The 20,372-nt window shown below is 37.7% G+C and overlaps 1 protein-coding gene across 2 annotated transcripts in view; it reads left to right on the forward strand.

The window, feature by feature from the left end:
* The window catches only part of TENT4B (terminal nucleotidyltransferase 4B), a 42,853-nt gene extending 22,716 nt beyond the window's left edge, over nucleotides 1–20,137 (forward strand). The window contains exons 3-12 of one of the 2 annotated variants that reach the window (XM_050903894.1): nucleotides 5,091–5,137; nucleotides 8,018–8,138; nucleotides 9,171–9,278; nucleotides 12,902–13,030; nucleotides 14,322–14,535; nucleotides 15,417–15,543; nucleotides 15,644–15,747; nucleotides 17,523–17,710; nucleotides 18,285–18,449; nucleotides 19,788–20,137. In XM_050903894.1, coding sequence (XP_050759851.1) covers nucleotides 5,091–5,137; nucleotides 8,018–8,138; nucleotides 9,171–9,278; nucleotides 12,902–13,030; nucleotides 14,322–14,535; nucleotides 15,417–15,543; nucleotides 15,644–15,747; nucleotides 17,523–17,710; nucleotides 18,285–18,449; nucleotides 19,788–19,967 — 1,383 coding nt within the window. In that variant the 3' untranslated portion in view covers nucleotides 19,968–20,137. The remainder of the gene's footprint in view (nucleotides 1–5,090; nucleotides 5,138–8,017; nucleotides 8,139–9,170; nucleotides 9,279–12,901; nucleotides 13,031–14,321; nucleotides 14,536–15,416; nucleotides 15,544–15,643; nucleotides 15,748–17,522; nucleotides 17,711–18,284; nucleotides 18,450–19,787) is intronic. The other variant, XM_050903895.1, reaches the window with a different exon arrangement.
* The last annotated feature ends 235 nt before the right edge of the window (nucleotides 20,138–20,372 follow it).

A 20,372-nucleotide genomic window follows, 5' to 3' on the forward strand; every position in this document is an offset into this window, starting at 1 on the left:
GAGAGATGATCTTTATTTCTAGAATAATACAGGTCAACATTTTCTGTCACACATAGGAACAAAGACAAGCTAGACCTACTGCAGTCAAAGAAAGGGCATAAGGTGTGGCAACATTTAGTCTCATTAATATTTATTTACTAAGATTAATGGGAACGTATCAGTCATGCATGCATGCTTGTAAAGTACTGTGTTTAAAAAAAAAAAAAAAAAATCTTCTGAAACTCATAGCTTCACTAGTAGCAGGGCTTCTAGTCCAGAGAGCTGTGGTCTTGAATAAGTCTATTAAGGTGGAATGCCAGCAATGCCACATTAAGTAGACCATGCTGGTTTTAATGGGCAGTTAAACTAAATTGACATATCTTACAAATTTAAGAGAACCAGGTTTTTGTACAGGAACAAACAAGTTTGTAGATCGGTGTATTGAGCTTAAAATCTGTAATGCCTCTTTCCACTGAAGATGGGTTTTTGTTAGTACTTCATTCAGTTGAAACAAAAGTTTCTCATATGCAGAGCTATGCTTTTTTTAATAAAGGTTGGATTAAAGAGAAGCCAGAGAAGTTGCTTTTACAACTCAAGATTGTTTTATGGGGACACGGTTGGATTTTTAGCATAATTTAATCTAGTTTAATTGTATTCCTCTACTAACATGGTGTTCATTTCCAGAATGCAGATTTGTAGCCGTAGTCATCTATCTGTAGATAACAGTAGCTGAAAATAAGGACTTTTTAGCCGGAATAGCAAACCAAATTTAGACAGCAGAATCTTTAGTTTAAGGAATCCTCTTTGATCCTGCCACAGTAAAAGATAGTGTTTTGACATGAGTGACTTAAATGCACTGTTCATTTCAGATCATCTTAACCTGTTTTTTGGAATGTGTTTTTAGAAATTGGCAGAATATGACAGAATATGAATTCTGTATAAGCTATATGTATGTGGTGTGTGGTTTTGTGTGTAAAATATACTTACATTTTCAAGGTGGTTCATGTTGTTACGGACAACGTATTAGTGCCGTATAGTACAGAAGGAGCACTCTCCACTCAGTGATAGCCACCTTTGCACAGTTATAGGGAGTTGATGGAGTCAGTACTACATGTGTCTGGTAATTTTCTCTTTGAGCAAAACCAATAAGCTTTCCAAGGGAACTGTGTAAGAGACTTCAGCATATCTCACAGCTGTTGTATAGCTCTCCCCTAACCCAGTGAAACAGTGTCATAGACCCTAATCAAGAGCAGGAGTAGTGGGCTGCCAGTCTGACAGGCAATAGTATAGGAAACAGTGCGGCTATGAAACAGTGCTTACTATGATACCGCCTGCCAAAGTCTTGTAGTAGGGGATTTCACCAAAATAACTGATTGCTTCAGCCTAGAGAAGATGCCGCTATTTCCTAGACAAGTTTGTGTGCAGCAGACTTAGCTGGTGTAATGGGATGAATGGATATATTACCAGGGGATCTTTCTTTGTTACCACTAACACTTTCAATGGGGCACAAGAACTTAGTGCTTCCAGAGGTACTCTGTAGGACGGACTTGATCTGTAAAAGCTAGGTCTTTTGTATTAAAATAATTTTTTATATATATATATATATATATGACTTTGGGGCCTTGAGAAAATAGTCTTTCTTTAAGCTACCGAAACTGTTTTTTGTAGCCATAATCTGTTTAAGAAGGCGAAGCAAATTACGAGCCCTACCATAAGTGACAGCTGACCACCGAGCTTAGCTGTAATGTGACTGAGAGGAAGCACACACCATGTAGTTGAAAAGTGAAGTTCACTTTTCAGTTAGTGCCAGTTAAAAGTGCCATGACCGTCTTTCTTCGCTGTTCTTGAAAATGTGAGAGAGCAAGAGCGTGCCAGTTCCTTTGTCTCAACTCAGTAACTGCTCTTCAAAGCCTAACTCTGCGTTTTCTCTGCTGTTGTTACATCAAGGAAGAATTCTTCTCTTGTATGCCCTTCTGTTTTCTGGAGGCTAGAAGGGAACTGAACGGTGACAACAGCATGCCAGGTTATAATCTGGAAATCAATGTAACATTATTTTTCTAATACTTACTTTACAGAGCTGCTTGGGAACTGAACTGCTGAACTCAACTGCGTTCAACTTTGACAGTCTTTTGTTGTAATTTTTCAGTCGTTTGAGTTAATCACTAACCTTTTGGAAATCTGTGTTGGTTTAGCTACTTGTAAGATTTAAGTTTTGAGTACATGCTCTGAGAAGGTGGAGTGTTATCTAGTCCAATGTCCTCAGCTTTAGCTGTAGTGTAAAGCGATAAGTTAATATTTAAGCTGTTCATTTTGAGTCATAGATGCAGCGAATCCAGCTAAAATAAACTTCTAAGTTAAACATACACATTTAGTTTGTAGTTTCTCACTAAACACGTAGGTAAGACATACTCTATAAAAATCAGATACCAAGAAAAGGAAAATCAGGCTTCATGAATCTAAATGTATAGAGAGCGTGTGGAATGTGTCTGTGCACATACTTTTTTTTTTTCCTGTTTCCTTAGGAAAAGGCTGAAAAAACAGATGGAGGGGGGGTAAAACTAGGTATCCTTAACTGTTACTTTATTTATAGAAGTTAGCAATTGTGTCATTTGCTCTCTTACTCAAGGGAATGTGCTTAGAAGGAAGCATTCCTAGTAAGTGAGAACTGTTCTTGGCATCAGCAAAGCTCTGACCATAAGAAAGGCTTTAATTACACTGAAACTGAGCAACCCAAAACATTAAACAAAAGCATTTTAAGACACAGTTTTTTGACCAGTTGAGTATGAAAATTTTACTATTGAACAAATAAGTACTTATACAGTGGAATTTAGGATACATTTGTCATAATGTCCTTAGCTTCGTGTCTGAGTATTATGTGGCCTTGTAGATCTGAAAAGAGGTAATGTTGCATACTTCATGCACTTCAGTTATGAAAATACTATGATTGGGAATGGAAGTAGAAAGATGAACTCTGTTTAGTTTGACAAACTTCAGAAAATTCTACTTAATGATGTAGAAGAAAGGGAAATTTAAATTGGCTATGGATAGATTTTTTTGTTTTGATGGAGGGATTTTGATAGCAAGGACTTTCCAAGCTTTTGTGGGTTTCCAAGTTCTGTTGTGCATAGTGGAGACATATTTCGACACCTACCGTAATTAAAGCTCCTTCAGGAACTTTGGAATTTAATATGAACAAGTTCACAGAAATGTAGGATAAATAGTAACAATAACATACAGGAGTAGGAGGAGTCCATTACAGTACTGTGAAGTCTTAAGTAATCTTATGAAATGCAAATACGTATCTCTGTCCACAGAGAATAAAAACATAATCAGCAGTGTTGGCACACCACAAAAACTAATGCTCACGTCTATCAAGTCATAATAGTGTCTTGTATTTGGGATGCTTTAAATATGTACATGGCTACAGAGCTTCAACAGTTTGAATTCCGATTCGATAATAAATCAAAATCCTTTAAAATTTCTGTTCCAATTTCCCCACTCTTCCTTCCATCTTTCCAGATTTGATGAGAGGAAGATTGAAGTGTGGGTGTGGGTTTCTTTTATGATAATTCAGTGTTTCTCATACTCCAAATTATTGTACAACAGCAGATGTTGTCTCATTCCTTTCGGTAAAGGTCATATATGTTGTATCAGTAAGTTTATGAATACTTTCAGGGTTGTTTATTCAATAAAGGCTCTCTTTGCTGTTCAGCTGAACACACTATTTTGTTTGATAATGTGAAAGCACATTTAGTTTTTTCCGAACCATCAGTGGTTGTTTTATTGTACAGAAGCACTTTTCAGATGTTTTTGGTGGTGAAATAATTCCTGGTTTGACTGAACCCGAACAGTTTCACAGAGGATGCTTTTACTATTATCCTGGATTAAAAATAGTAATAATTATTATTATTACATTCTTAGCTTTGTGATGCCTTTATGCTTTTGTCAAGATCTAGTACAATATTGATGCCAGTTCTGTGGCATCTCTTACAGTCTTTTCTAGTTTGAGAAGCTATGAACTTTCAACATTAAATTTACTGCCAGCTTGTGCTTTTTGTTGGGGTTGGGGGTGAGGGGGTAAAAAGAGTGCAGTGATATAAAATAATCAAGAGGAAGCACTTATACTGCTTCTTAGTCTACTGAAGTATCAAGACACTTACTTGCAAAACATCATCTTTTCCCATCTCCCCCTTTTTCTTGTCCCAAAGGGGAAAAACATAAAAAGTGGGTCACTTGACATACAAATAGGTGGCAATCAAGCTAGTGTATGAGACTCATTAAAGCAGAGTACGCAAATCTGTAAGGTGGCTCCAGGAAACGCATCAGAAGACTGTCTGGTTGAAAATTAGTCCAAACGTGTAGGTATTTTTACTTTGAAGTCTCACCAGTCCCCCCTTTGAGACTTAGCACATGAGTCTGACCTCCCTGCGAGGCTTGGCTAAGTTAATGAGAACATGGTTTCGGACAGCTTACAATGGAAACCTGATTATTTAAAGCTCCAGTGCTAGTAAAAATCCAGCATAATAAACTAAATCTGTGGGACGTGAAACTTTTGAAACTTTTTGTGTTTGTTGTTTAAGCAGAAGTAAACAGAGTTGTGCTAGTAATTCAGAAAAAAAAAATGGATTGTGATTTAATTACTTTTTTAAAAGTATGCAAAGCAACGGAAATATATTAAACTTAGAAAATGTGTTTAAAAACTGAAGGATATACTTTGAGATATGAAAGCAAAAAATAAATTGAACTGATACTGGTTTTTTTTTTAATGTTCTATTGTTCTTAAGTGTTTTAAAATCTTTTGGGTTATGAGTTTTTGCCACATTTGGTCATGGTGAAAATTTTTGCATTACAAAGAAGGTTTTGTAATAGAAGAGTCAAAGTTATTAATGTTTCGTGGGTAATAACAATGAAGATTAGCCGTTTATACTACACTGAAGAAGTAAATGCTTTAACAGAAAAAGAGTCCTTCTGTTCAGAATGTGCCTGTTAGCAATACCAAAATCTGCCAATGGAGGGTAGCAATAACCAGCCTTTACAGGCAACTTAATAGAACATGTTTGTCTTCTGAAGCCTGAAAATTTGTTTTCATATATCCTGTTCTTGTGTTTCAGGTCCAGATATTTGGAAGTTTTAAAACTGGTTTATATTTACCTACAAGGTTAGTAATTTTTCAGTGTAGATTCCGTACAAGAGAAAAGATAGCCTGTTGAACCTGTACCCCTGTAGTGATTTATCTGATCTCCCAATATTTGTGTTGCTTGTGTGTATACATGTTATATTAAGAAAGCGTTAAGCTATTAGTACTCTGCAAAGTGTACAGCAATACAGTAGTTAAGACTATTAACTATAATACATGTGTCTATATAGATTTTGGATGTATCGGTAAAAGATCTGAATTACCATGTTGTCAAAACCGGCTTATTTTGTGATTTAGCTTCATTAAATGACTGAACCAAAATAAGAGGTTGGCCTTAAAAGAAAAGCTAAATTTTATTTCCACAGACGATTAAATTGAAACATTTAACATTACCTTGTTAATGATAATGTTAGCACTGAAGAGATAAGATTACATACAGAATTACTTTTTTCTTTCAGTCTTTTGTGAAATCTGTACAATAGTCAGCATCTACCTTTTCCAAATTTATTACTAGTTTTCATAAAGAAAAGTCATTACTCAGTGATACTGGTATCTTCTGTGTAGAAATTGTAAGTATTTTGACGATTAAATAGAAATAGAATGAAAGGCTTAAATGGCTGTGGGGATAAACACATTTAAATAGCGTAAGTCTGAGGTTAACACTTGAATTGAGTTCCGTACTTTGGGAACATGAGGAATTAAAATCTAGTACTGACTGCAAGTAATGGATAGCCGAGTCATTGTTTCATCTCTTTTTGAAAAAGAAAGTATCTGACAGATGCTTTAGTATCTGCTTTAGTCTAAGGAGTTGCAGGAAACCTGAATTGCTCAGTTTCTGTTTGGAAAGTCAGAAGTAAGGTGTACAAATACACATTGTTTTCACATTTGGCCTCATTCTTGGCCTTTTTTTCATTGATTTTAAATAGGCTTGATTAAACTTGATTGGATGGTGATAATGCAAGAGAGAGATTCCTATCCACATGACTGATAGCAAGAGTTCTTTACTATATTTGCTTGATTGTTTTGAAACTGATGTAACAAAAACGCTTTGCTGCTGTCTATTTGATTTCATATACTGCCTTTCCTCCGTATTTGTTTCAGCTAAGTTTTTGGGGAAGAACAAATGCAGATATTTTAAACGCAGTACATAAACCCACAAAAAACCTTCTGTGGCGGTACTTGCCAAACTTTGAAAATAACCAGCGTTTGCTTGTTGGTAATTAATTCACTGTTGCCTTCTACCAAAGCTTCCCTTTGCCCTAGGTTTTCCCTACCTGTCAGTAACTGTATAGGTAATTTAGATTTCAGGTACTGGGATTCAGAAAGACCTACAGTGTGTTTTTAATTCTGTCACTCTGTGTTAGAATTTGCCTAATATCCTTTTACTTAAGCTGATACTGAAGGTTTGGGCACACGGTTGTTTAGCTGCTGGATCTCTCTGTTATTTTGCAGGCACTATCTATACTCAAGGTGAACAACAGAGCTGCTTTTTCTCTCTTGGTGTGCATCAGAAAAATGTCTGCCGTTGTTAACTGTCAGCATCAGTAGTGGGCTTAACACCAGTTTAGTTTAGAAGAGAAGTGTCCGGCGGCATTTCCTGCTCTCAAAGCAGGTTTTGAACATAGTTTTCTGAAACTGGCTGAGTGCTGCCTATCCTTGTCAGCTAAATGGTATGCAGCTGAACTGCTGCTGAACTTGCCTGCTGCCGACACGGCTTGTCAGCAAGAGAGATTTCATCTAATGCAGATGTAGTTTCTTTGAGATTGTTAAAGCAGTGTTGTTTGTGAATCAGCAGACCTGTAGAATCTATTGGGGGGGAAAAAGCATTCCTAAACTTTTTGATGCTTTCTGTTATGCAGTTCTCCACATCACTGAAGTGGCCTGCTAGTATAACTATAGGGTTATATGCTCGCCTCCTTTGTGTTCTCAGCTAAGCAGGGGAAATCAAAGAAGTTGGGGAGCAAAGAGGGAAAAGCTCAGGATCTCACAGTAGCCTTCACTGGCTTCAGTTTGGACACCAGTCACCTTTTGAATTTGAGTTTAGGCATTGATTATGGTTTTCGCTCCCCATGTAGTCAAATGAATGTGTATGTGCATAGGGAGGAAGTGTAGCGCGATGGAGACACCTCTTCAAGGAGGTTAATGAGGGAAGTTAATTAGATGGTTTGATCTTATTTAACAGCTTGTTGCTTCCTGAAGTCAAAGTTGCCACATTTTCCTCTCTCCTTCCCTGCTCCCTGTTCTTGGCACTACAGGCCAGCTGCTTACCATGTGCCCACTGGTGCTGTGATCACCCAGAAAACCAACTTTGAGATGCAAAGAGGCAGGAAATTACCCCAGAATGTGTCGTTGGTTTGGGGTTTTTTTTTGGGGGGGGGGGGGGGAAGTTGGTTTCTGCCAGGCCCATTGATACGTTGAATTGATTTGTTGTGGATTAGACAAACACCAGACCTAGAGCAAAGGAGGAGACAGGGCCATGCATCTGAGAGTAGAGGATGGGGAACAGGACTTTCCCTTTCAGTGACAGGCTGCTAAATCGGCATTACTGATTAATACAGCCCAGAGGTGGTGATTCACAAGTTAATTTCTTGCTCTGAATCACTGTGGAGAAGCTGATCCCTCTCTGCTGTCAGTATAGCCTGAGGAGACTAATCTCGGGTTTTGCAGCCCAATTGATTTGTGTGTGTGTCTGTCTCCTCCCCTTGGTAACCTGAAATGTTCTGTATTTCCCCAAGTGTAAGAGTTCATCCCCACCCCTTTCCTCAGAAAATTAAGAATAAATTATTTGGTTAAGCTACATTCTCTCAGCTTTATTCTAGTTATGGGTGGATGGCAGTTGTTTATCTTTTAAGTGTATTGGTCTTTTAATTTGAACAAATGTATATTTTCTTTCCATTTCAGTGATATTGATTTAGTTGTGTTTGGAAAATGGGAGACATTACCTCTTTGGACCCTGGAAGAAGCTCTTAGAAAGCACAATGTAGCAGATGAAAACTCAGTAAAGGTTTTAGATAAAGCAACTGTAAGTTTGGGGGAAGAGGGTATTTTCTTGTTCTAAGCTAAATTTCTAAAGAAAGATCTTGGTTAAAAGGATGAATTTTCATAAGCAGAAACTATTTTATATATAAATTTGAAACAGAACTGATAGAACTTCTTCATTTGGTACGATTTTTATTACTGACAAAATAATTGATAGTGCTCCAACAGAAGCATTTCTTCTGTTAGGGAAAATGATCTGATTTTCCATACTGCACAACATACACTTGCTTTTAAGTGAGATTATACTAGTCATTGTTGTGAATTAATGTGATTAGACTTGTGAATTTCTGGGCTGAGTTTGTACATAAGTAAATTATTTATTTTTTCTTATTGCAAGTAAGCAGACATAATACATTTTCACCTAGAAGTAGTAAGTACAGCCTTGTATAAATATGTAATGGTATGTCTTGTGCAGGATAGGATTAATTCCATTATAACTTCCTACATTTTGCTAATTGTAAGAGTATGTAAGAGTGTTGGGGTTTAAACAGGTGTCTAATTGATGGCTGTTATTAGTAGAGAGAGGTAATTTGGAAACCACTCAGGTGGAGATATGTCAGAGTGCTCTCAATATCTTGTGCTTCTTGTTTGACAATAATTTTGATGAGGAATCAATGACCCACAATGACACCAGTGTGTCTTCTTAAGAGTATCTATTACCATTTATCTTTATTTCTTAAGCATTTGTCTCCCTCTGGTGTTTGTTTTTCCCACTAGAACTATGCTTCTGCGTCAGGAACTGACTAAAAACAATTTAAAACGAATCACTTTGAAGATTAAGTGTTAAGTTCTGTTAAACAGGATAGTAAATTGAAAATAGCATTTATGAGTTATAAAAGCAAAGTTTATGTAAACAGATTGGCAAGGAGAGTGAGTTCATAAATAGACGGGAGTCCTGTTTTCTCTGTCTACCTCCTCTCTACAAATTCATAAAACGTTTCAGTGCATATAAGTATGAATGAAACCAAATGTGTCTTGGAAATCTGGATTGACTTAATCTGTCTTTCTTTTGCAGGTACCCATTATTAAACTGACAGATTCCTTCACTGAAGTAAAAGTTGATATAAGCTTTAATGTACAGAACGGGGTTAAAGCAGCCCAGCTCATCAAAGATTTTATCAAGGTTAGGCAACACTATAGTAGAACTACAGAGCTGAATATTTGATGATTTAATTTGATTTTCTGTTTTACTTTGACTGCATCCTTACTAGAGATGTGCTTTCACACTCTGTTTTTTTTTGTTGTCTGATACTACTATGTGATGTTCTTATGTTTTAGATTTATTACCCTACAAGGCATGAAGATAGTAAAATGTACAAAGAAAGTATGGAGAAGTTATAGTGGTACAATGACTAAGGAAAATGCATTAATACCTGTCTTAAATGTTCTGCTCTTCTAACTGTGGTTCCTTGAACTTAAAATTAGTAATAACCACACATTCCTGGGAAAGTAGGAATAATCTTGTTCTAGACTGAATATTGTTTCAGCATACAAATGCTAATTAAGTAGAATAAGTTAAATTTAGTAAGTTACTGTTCAGGGATTCACTAATACCTGTATCATAGATACATTACAGTTATTTTTTTTTAATATATGGGATCATTTTGTTAGGATTAATGCGCTTCTGTATTTAAAGTTTTGAAGTATCATTACACTATTTTCCTTTCCTTCCCTTCCCCTATTCAGTGCATTGGAGAGTCACAGTAAATGTCTCATAAAAGCAGTTAGAAAATTTTTCTTGGATTTTCATGTTCTGTGTAGGGAGATGAAGTGCAGTTCGGTCTCACTTAAGTGCTTAGGTATTATTGTTCTATGACTAACTGCTTTGGTTTTTTTAACCAAACTAATGGACAGCAGGAGAATCAAAGTATTTCAACAGCTAGACAAGTAAAGCTCCTTCAGAAAACTCCGTAAATCTGAGTCAAGCAAGCACTTTACTTTCAATCATAAGGCTTAGAAATCATGTACATCTGCTTTAATAATGTCATTGAGTTGCAAGAAGTCTTCTAAATTTTGGGGGATTTTCAGTTGCTGATGAGTTGAATGTATGGCCTTCAACTTGTTAATCTTCAGTTCCTTTATGTATGTTTAGTAGCAAGTATGAAAGTAGCTCAGTTTGCTTCTGCAGCATCTATTTCTTTAACCTGTAGAAGGACATAGGAGAAAAATCTCTGTCCTTAGTTTCAGTAGAATAGTCTGAGTTCTTGTCTGCGTAGTCTCACCTGTGTGCTTATATGAACCTTCTGCTTAAACCTTGTGCTGGTGAGGCCTTTTGCACCCTTGTTCAGAGTAAGAGAGAGACAAGAGAACCTGGTTGTGAAAGTACGTCATGTAGATGCTCACGTACCTAAGAGTTGGGCCACTGAAGAACGCCAAAACAATCAACAGGTAGACAAGGCCGCTAGGATTGAAGTAGCTCAGGTAGATCTGGATTGGCAGCATAAGGGTGAATTATTTATGGCTCGGTGGGCCCATAACACCTCAGGCGCATCAGGGAAGAGATGCAACATATAGATGGGCTCGTGATCGAGGGGTGGACCTGACCATGGACACTATCACACAGGTTATCCATGAATGTTGGATAGAGAGCTTTCTTCCCTCAGCCTCTATCTGATGAACAGAAGTCGATTGGTTGGCCAACTGTTTGCTGCTAAATCAAGATTGATAGCTTTGTGCTATGTAGCTCCTTGTTGGGGAAAGAAGTTGCCCAGATTCTCTGTTGTAAGACGCCTACCTGGAATTTGGTAGCTAACTTCAGTTTTTACATCCTGTGCATTGTTGCATTGCCTTGTGGTGGACAGGCAGTCCGTATTTGGCTTTCTGCCACAACACAGGGGCTGTACTTCTGTTACGCTCCACATATAAATTTATTTTTAGGTAAGTCCATAAAGCCCTGCATACTTGCCCAAAATTGCCTATGTGCTTCTTAATTTCAAGATGGGAGGTAGTCTTCTCTTGAGAGCCTGAAGGCATTTTTGTGTGCTTAAAAAAAGAAAAAAGCGTTAGTGTGTTCCTGTTGCCCAGGTTATTTGTAACCCTTTGGAGAGGCGGCTTTGGCCTTGGGTCAGGGCACGGCGAGAGTGGGCTGTGCCCCTGGGGAGAGAGCGGGAGCTGCATGTGTCAGGCAGGCAGGCACAGGGCAGGGGCCTTCCCCGCCAGGGTGCAGCCCCATGGTACCCCAACCTGAAGAGCAGAGCAGGTCTGGTGACAGTAGTCGGGGTCAGCTTGCAGTCCGGCCAGCAGCTGGCAGACAAGTCCCCAGTGAGGAGGTCGAGGCTGAGGACGCCAAGTCAGTGGTTAGGGTCCGGATCAGCATCAGTGCGCAGCAGCATGGCTCGGGCAGACACCCAGGGGAACAGCTGAGATGAAAAGCAGCTCTTGAGCGAAGTGGAGGGACTCCCAACAAGGCTTCTCACATGGCGCTTTCCCACACGGCTGTTTTCCCAGCAGCCCGAGCCAAGGCCGTGCAGCTGTGCCGCACCAGAGCTGGCCTTGAGCATGGGCGGCTGAGCCTGGTGTGGTGGGGGAGAGGTTGCGCTTGGCCCTGACACACAGCAGGTAATGGCTACGCTACTGTGGAGGGTCGTTTGTTTAACTTGGAGAAAACTTGATGTGTACTTGCCAAGTGACTTCATTGGTGTTCTTGAGGATCTGTCTGTAAAACACTTGCAGGGCATTCTCTTGGGTCTGATTTTGTCCCACATAACTTTGAATACCTAACTGAGGTGTCGTGTTCAGTATTACCCTTGGAAATGCCTATTTCTCTGCATCCAGCTTATTTAGGAAGTCTGAGGCAGCTGAAGCCTTAATGAAGGGTTTGCAGTTTCCTGCAAAAAATCCTGTCTTTGAATTTTGGTGTATACTGATATTCAGCACTTCAGCTTGTGACTGTAAGTTCTTAATAGTTCAAAAAAGTGATCTTGGGATCTTCGGTTAAATAGGGCTCCCAATACTCACCGTAAGACTCGTGCAGAGAAGTTCTTGGAGAAATTCTCCTTTCCCTTTAATCTTTTGCAATCACAGATACCATGATCCACATCTCTTCTCTTACACTAAGGAACTTTTTAGCTGTGTTGATGAAAGGAGTGACATTACTGAGCCTCTTTTGCCCCCTCCCCTGTGAGGGGGTGTACAGAGTGCAGGCATCGCCCCAGCCTCCACTGCTGTCCAAAAAGTCCATGTTCTCCACACGTGCAGCGTATGCACACCTCTAAGGGAATCCATGTGGACAAACCTATTGAAGGACCAGTTCCCCAAATGTAAGTATTTGGCTCCTTTGAGAATGTTATCTGGGTGTAGCAATTTTGAAGAACTGTTTTGAACTCTGGGCATCTGATGTACTTGAAAGCCAGAAGTCTCAGTCCACTTTGGGATATCACCTTGGTTGTAGCAGGAAGGTTTTGTTACAGACGTGGATATCTCCATAGTTCTTCCTTTGCTTTCCTTTTCGCTTGTATGAGAAAAGCAAATGTATTTCTATATTCAAACAAAATAATTCTGATTTTATGAGGTAATAACTTTTTTTCTATTGTTAATATCTGCCACCAGAGTTGAAGAGGTAAAATAACTGTATTGATCACAGGCAGAGCTCTTGGCTTCTCCCGTTACTAAAAATAAGAAGTTAGAATTATACTTAGCTTTGAGACTTAACATAACAGATAGCTTCAATCAGTTGTATAGCGTCAGTTGTATATATGTTGTATATATGCATCACAGTATCCTAACACCTTTGTTTTTCTCTTTCAGAAATATCCTGTATTACCGTATCTCGTTTTAGTATTGAAACAGTTCCTGTTGCAGAGGGACCTTAATGAAGTATTTACAGGTGGAATTGGTTCTTACAGTCTTTTTTTAATGGCTGTCAGTTTCCTTCAGGTAAGCTTAATGAAATCTATCGATGCCATTGGTGCAAAAGAATATTACATTAAGCAGGAATTTAATCAATCCTTAAATTTAATCATTTAAGCTATCCTGTTTGTGGTTTTGCGCCCCCTTTTCATTTAAAAATAGGCACAGCCCACCTTGTCTTCTGTTTTTTCTCCCGTACTGGTACTTTTGGTATTAGAGGTGTTTGGAACATCCGTTGGTGTATCAATACCAGGCACATGTGTCATTCATGGTAAAATAACTTGGCTATTGTGTAACTTATTTGGAACAACCTGTGTAGGTTAGTGTTAGGTGCAGCTGTCCTTTATAACACTTGTTTTCCAGGTCATACACCCTGTATGTGCTTTAATGAATGCAACAGAATTTTGCTTGTTTGTCTAGGTTTTTAAGCTGATATCAAATAAACATGTTTTACAACTTAAAACTTTCTCTTAAATCTAAGAGAACAAAATGCATGAGCTAAATCTGTATTGTGCCTGGGGGGAGAAAAATATTGTGGAAAGATGAAGTAGCCGAGTTCTGGCTTTATCAACCTCGTTCTTTTTCTTGTACTAAATGTTATTGTATAACTCTGTGTGTGTGTATGTGTACGTCTGTACTTTTCCAGATTGTAGTTACTTTTAAACCTGAGCCTTGAACTGGAGCTTGGTGTTTGCTGAGTGCTAGTGCAGTTGCCTGCTGAGCACAAAAGAAATGAAGGCAACAGGCATATCTTTTTGAAAGAAATCACAATCTCTCTCAACCCCAATTTTTTCTTATATCGACTAATAGCATTTCCATTTGCTCCTGCAAAAAAAGAAGTCAGGTTTTGTATCTGTTACAATTATGAACTGGTTTTGTTCTGTTCATAATCTCTCAGGCTGCATACTTAACAGCAGAGGGGATCATTTATGTAGCTGTGCACATTAGAAGCCTGTATTTGTATTGCAAACCTAGGTTTGTGAAGTGCAAATATCTTTGCTTTTTACAAGAACCCTGCCATTAGTGTTGGAAGTTCACTTATTGAACTGAAAGTTCAAATACAAAACATTAATACTTGACAGCCTTATTTTTAAGAGGTAATTAGTTTATAAAAGTTTTGATAGCATCTTGTTTTAAAGATGCAGAACTGCTTTATCAAGGAAAAATACTGTATTTAGACACGTTTGCTTTATATATTATGTTTTATTATTATTTATTATTGTATTTAGACATGTTTGCTCTGAAAAAGAAAAGGCACTTAAAGGCACTTGAAGCTTGAAGTCTTAATAAAATGATTTTTTTTCTCTCTTCTTAATAGCTGCATCCCAGGGAAGATGCCTGTATGCCCAATGCCAACTACGGTGTTCTTTTAATAGAGTTTTTTGAGTTATATGGACGTCACTTCAATTATCTGAAGACTGGAATCCGAATAAAGGATGGTGGCTCTTATGTTGCCAAGGATGAAGTGCAAAAAAGCATGCTGGATGGCTACAGACCATCAATGCTGTATATCGAAGATCCGTTACAGCCAGGTATCCTCATAAACCAAGATTTAACATTGACTAAGAAAAAAAGTTAGGGGCATGCTTAATCCAGAGGAGTTAAATCAAAGAATAGCATAGAATGACCACCAGATACCAAATGGAAACGCCTCATTCACATCTATGAACACAAGATGCACTCAGAACACAATGATTTTCTTTAAGATGTGTTCCCAGCAAAAGTTACTGTGTCATCCAAGAGCATGCCTGTACTGCAGTCAGGAGGTAGGGTATGAGAAGGCATGCCAAACAACTGTCACGTGCTCTGTGGTAACAGCAATAAAGCTACAGCAGCATGGGCCTGAGTGGGGACTAGATGTACCTGTATGTACACATGGTCCCTTTCAAGCTTGTGCTTGCCTGTATTACAGTTGCACTTGATAATGTACGTGCACTCTTAGGCACACTCTCCTGTTTGATTCTGTAAAGTCACCTAAATACATAGTGGTTTCATTCTGTACTGTTACCTTTACATTAAGGTTGCTTGTTGACTTAAATGGGTGGCTTCTGAAATGGTGAGTCAAGTGCTGTTCATGGAAAAGAGTTAATATATTTCTGATCTAGAAAAACGTCATCCAGGACAGCACTGTTATATGTGTAATATATGCAGTACAGGATTTTTTGTTGTTGTTGTTCATGTATTGCACTTTTACCCAGAGAATTGCCATTTTGGACTTCTGTGCATGAAAATATCTATAGGTCTTTTAAGCTCTTTCAAATGTTTATGCTTCAGTAATCCTATTCTACAAGAGGTAACTGCAGTGAGTTGGGACTTAAGGGCAATTTTTAAAAACTATTGCTGTCTCCTGTCTGAAAGGAGATAACCACAGTTTCAATCTTACTTATTTATTTAATTATATTCTTATTTTAAGGTAATGATGTTGGGAGGAGTTCCTATGGTGCCATGCAAGTGAAACAGGCTTTTGATTATGCCTATGTTGTTTTGAGCCATGCGGTTTCCCCAATAGCTAAATATTATCCTAACAACGAAACGGAAAGGTAAATTTTATGAGTCTAAATCTCAGACATTAATTGCTTCTATTTTTGTGCATCTGAAAATTAATTGTGGTGATGGTTTTGGTTTTTTCCTGGTTTACAGTATATTAGGTAGAATAATTAGAGTAACGCAAGAAGTGGCCACGTACAGAGACTGGATATCAAAGCAGTGGGGAATGCAAAGTAGGACAGAGTCGTCGTGTAATGGTAAGTTTTGACTAAGCATGGCTGATAGTGGGAAACTTCCTGCATGTTTTGATCACATAGATTTTGTTGTTGCTTTTGCCTCATATAAGGAAATGTATGCATCTTAATATTAATTTACTTTTTTGGTCAGTAGTGATGGACTTTTTCTTGTGTTCTCATCCAGAAAATTTGGATTTGTACAAGAGTAAAAAGGCTATACCACATCTTTATTCTACTGTGATAGATTGGGTCAGCATAGAGGTCTGTAAAGAGTGCTGGCTTGCAAAAGGAGACTTCTGAAAAACTTCCAATTTAAATTACACGTGTTGCTACTATCACGCTTCCTTTGTCCTTTCAATGTGGACAAGGTTTTAAAAAAAATTACTGGGAATGCTAGTTTAAATCTAAATCCTTACCATCTGTTGTTCTTTTATTTTTCATTTTAAAGTTTAACATATTGTATGTGTATGGAAGCAATTTTTAAACCAGGATTGACCATATAAGTGGAATAAGTCTTTTAAACAGAAAAATCCTGAAATACCAATCATAATTCTTGTTACTAACAAATGGAAACACACAAAATCTAGCCAGAGAACTTGCTGAAAATGTCCTTTAAAATCATCTTTATTTTCATTGCCCATCTTCTGATTTCACCAGCCAGTTGCCACCCTCTTTCAGTGTAGGTGTGTCCACTGGCTGGAGGTTTTCAAATTAAAATTAGTTTTAATACTCTCCAATTCATTTTAGAATGTTGCCTACTAGAAGTCTTCTCTTGTTAGGGATTAATCAGAGAAGATGACAAAACTACCCAGTCTTTAGGCTAGGTTGGGATTTTGTTTATTTGTTTTTAAAGCTTTTGTTAGTGATTTCCCTCACTGTCCTTGTAAATTGAATGTGCTTCTGGGCCATTCATGTTTTATCAATCTGTAGACCCCTGTGGCACTGCCGTACCCCCTGTAATGGCAGACAACCACGGTTCAGTCCCGCAAGCTCCAGAGTAATATTTAGCTACCTGTTGTGATGTATGTATTAAACTCTATATACAAATACAGCTAGTGGGGCAACAAATGTATATTATATAAATCAGAGGTAACTCCTAGGTGTCTTATGTGACATAAAACAGTAATTAAAAAAATAGAAATAATCCTGTATCAGGAAGATAATGGTGACAGTTACAGTGGTCGCCTTGTAAATTTAGTTTAGATTTAAGTTCCGATTTTTTTTTTTTTTAAATTAAGGTAGAAGTTAGTGAGATATGAGAGTTCTGTATCTCATATTTTCAGTGTAGGCTATCATACCAAGGAACCAGACTTACTCGGAGTTCTTATGACCCTAGCAGCTCCAGCAGAAGAAAAATGGGAGTTGCTGAGTATTGGGCATATAGGAACAGAATTTAAACCTATGTATGTGAGTGCTGTTGAAATGTATCATGAAACAATCTTATTTAGCAGCACATCTGAACTTTGTTACTACCTTCTTCCATGTCTTATCTCTCTAATTTCCATCTTGAACTGTGGGTAATGCTTGGTGGTTTTCATAGCATACATTAATGGATCTTGTCAGGAAACCATCACACTCTGCAAGGTGTTGGCTTGCTGCACGCAGTACATACACACAAACACATGCACACATGTGTCTGCATGTATTAAAAGTACATATGTGTGCAGATGTCTGTACACGTCCTGCTGGATATAATAGAAATATAATACCTGAGTGAGTATATTTAAAAAAAAAAAGGCGGGGCAACATATTTTAGCAGTTCATGTGTGGTGATGCTTCTGTTTTGTTTTTAATAGGTAATGGAGTAACCTTGATAGTAGATACTCAGCAGCTAGACAAATGCAACAATAATCTTACTGAAGAGAATGAAGCACTGGGAAAACCTAGAAATAAAACTTCAGAAACACTTAGTAAACATTCTTCAAATTCTTCATCAGGTCCTTTATCGTCATCATCGTCTACGCTGTCCAGCTCTAGTGATGTAGTAAGTACTGGAGGTTTTCCGACTTCGTTTTTTCAGATTCTTTGGGTTTTTTCCCTGATTTGTATTGCCACAGAATACATTTTGAAAGTTTGGAATCCTAGTTAGTTATTTCATCCAGAATCCTAACTTGCATAAGATGTTACGTCTTATGCAATTTCTACACAAGTAAGTTGCAGTGTGTTTTTGACACAACACATGTAGAAAGTGAATACAGTAGATACAAAGTTACATAGCCCTCTTTTCTCTGGGAAAACTGTATTTCAAAAAAAAGACTGGTAGTCCTAAGCCACATGCTTTTTTTAAAAAAAAAAAGCAGCCTTAAAAAAAACTGTTTGGGAATTCTATGTAAAAACCAAAGGACAAATCCCAAAATCAGAATCATGCAGCAATATATTTTTAAATCTGTCCGTTTTACTCAGTAAGAACTCTAGATTGAAAGAATTTTAATATCTAATAAAATAAATAAGTTTAAAGTTTTGTCCACTGCTAGCTTTATTTTTAAGGGAAAACTCACTTGTAGAAAAACTCACTTACTCTTAAGAAAAACTCACTAATACTTTACATTTTCCTGAAGGATTCTGATGGAACACCTTGCAAAACCTCTAAACAATTGAGTTGTCGTCAGTCTACCACAAACAGAGTGGGGTCACAAGAAGTGTCACTGGAATCCTCCCAGTCAAGTGGGAAAACACAAAATAGCCAAACAGCCAATACATCCAGCAACACGAACAAATCTCAGGTTTGTGAAATGTTTGGAAACAACAACTGTGTAGATCATATGAATATTACACATGTCCTCCATGGAAGGGTAGCTTGTTCTGGAAAGGAAACACTGTTTTTCACCCCCCCTTTACCCCACTAAAAAGCTTTGAGCACTGATTGTATCTAAAATCACCTGGTTCTGTGTTTAGCTTACACAGATGAGTTTGCAACAGTGGCTTTCCCAGCCTTAAACCAGAGGAAACTGGATTGACTTTATTTTGGGAAATCTAGATTTGCCAGAAGTGTAGAGCTGTGTTGCACCCATTGCCTTTTTGCAAAAAGCACATCAGTCCAGTCTTTATTGCAGAATTTGAGAACTAATGAGGCTTGCGTACACTTAGTGAAAAACAGTTAGCAAAAGCGTATGTTTAAAACTATGACTGGTTGCTCTGTTAGCTGTTGATACTTGTTGAACTGCCTTTCATCAAGGGAGATGAAGATTCCTTGCTGATTCCTGAAATTCCCTCTCATTTCCCCCTAAAGACAAATATCTTTATGATGAGACCTGCCAGAGCTTATGCATTTAGGGGATTTCTCATGTTGAGGAATGCTTCTATGACAACTCAGTAATCTGGAAATATTATATGCCTCTATATACAGTATACTTTGGATATATGCAGTTTAAATTTTTATACTTTTTCAGAATTTAGGACTTCTTTAATATATGAAGAATAGTCTGAAATATTCTGGAATATTACTCCTGAAAAGTAGTTCTGAAGACTTGCCTGCTACTTGCTGACAATCTCTCTCTAGCTAGTAATGAGACAGTTTACAAACTAGGCCTTGGATATACCATGAATGTGTGTTTGTGTTATTACACAGAGCTAATTCTGGTGCTGGAATGTGATTATGCACAATCTGAGATATTCTACATCTGTAAAAAGATGTGGTATAAAATTAGTCCTGGTCTTAAAAGAATGTTGTCTTAATTTTGCACAGAAGATGAGATTTGAGCAGTCTTCATCTGTGGTCTGGGATTATGGTCTTATGTTTCTGTAAAACACTTTTTTGATGGTTGCAAAACGGGAGCGATAGAACAGTTCTATCCTTTTCAGAATTCAGAGTGCTCTGCTCTTCTCTCTTGACCTGCCTGGTTTTGGGTCTAGAGATGAACATTTGTTTGCGGCCACCAAAGTGAAAGATTCCTGGTACTGTGCCGCTGTCTAAGCAATGGCCTAGCTTCTTTTGCCATATCAATTTTTTCAAGTGTAACACTTTCATGAGTTAACGTCCTCATTATCCAGAAATAGGGTTGTGTAATTGCCACACTTTTTTCTTTTTAGCACTGATCTACCACGTTCTCTTTCTTTTACAGCATGGATCTGCACGGTTATTTCGCTCTTCTAACAAAGGCTTCCAAGGTCCAACAAACTCAAGCCACGGTACCTCAGTCACAAACAAACAACATCAAGGCAGCAAATCACACCATCAGTTTTTCCACGGCAAAAAGAGGAAACACAAGAGGGATGTGACCCTTTCAGACCTTTGTAGATAGTTACCTATTTTATGACTGTTCTTCTGTGTGCAATGATCTCATGCTACAGGATAGTTTGATAGTGACTCCTTGGATCTCTTCCGGAGCTTCAGACTGTTCAGACATTGATTAGCAACTGCATTTTTTTTTCCCAGCTCGCCACGGAACGGATCATGAAGATTGATCACTGAAAAAAAAAAAAAAAAAAAAAAAAAAATTTAAAAGGAAAAAAAAATAAAAAAAAAGAGGAAAAAGGCTGCTCATTTGATAAGTCATATGCTACAACAGGGTCATTTAGGATATAAAAGCTTGAATGTAAAATAAATGTATTTCCCATCAGCTCATGCTGACCTGTAGAGGTAGTGCTCAGTGTGTCTAGGGGGTGGTAACATACAAATAAAACACAAAAAAAATAGGAAAAAAAGG

The sequence above is a fragment of the Gymnogyps californianus genome, chromosome 12 (genome assembly GCF_018139145.2).
Source record: "Gymnogyps californianus isolate 813 chromosome 12, ASM1813914v2, whole genome shotgun sequence".
NCBI lineage: Eukaryota > Metazoa > Chordata > Aves > Accipitriformes > Cathartidae > Gymnogyps > Gymnogyps californianus.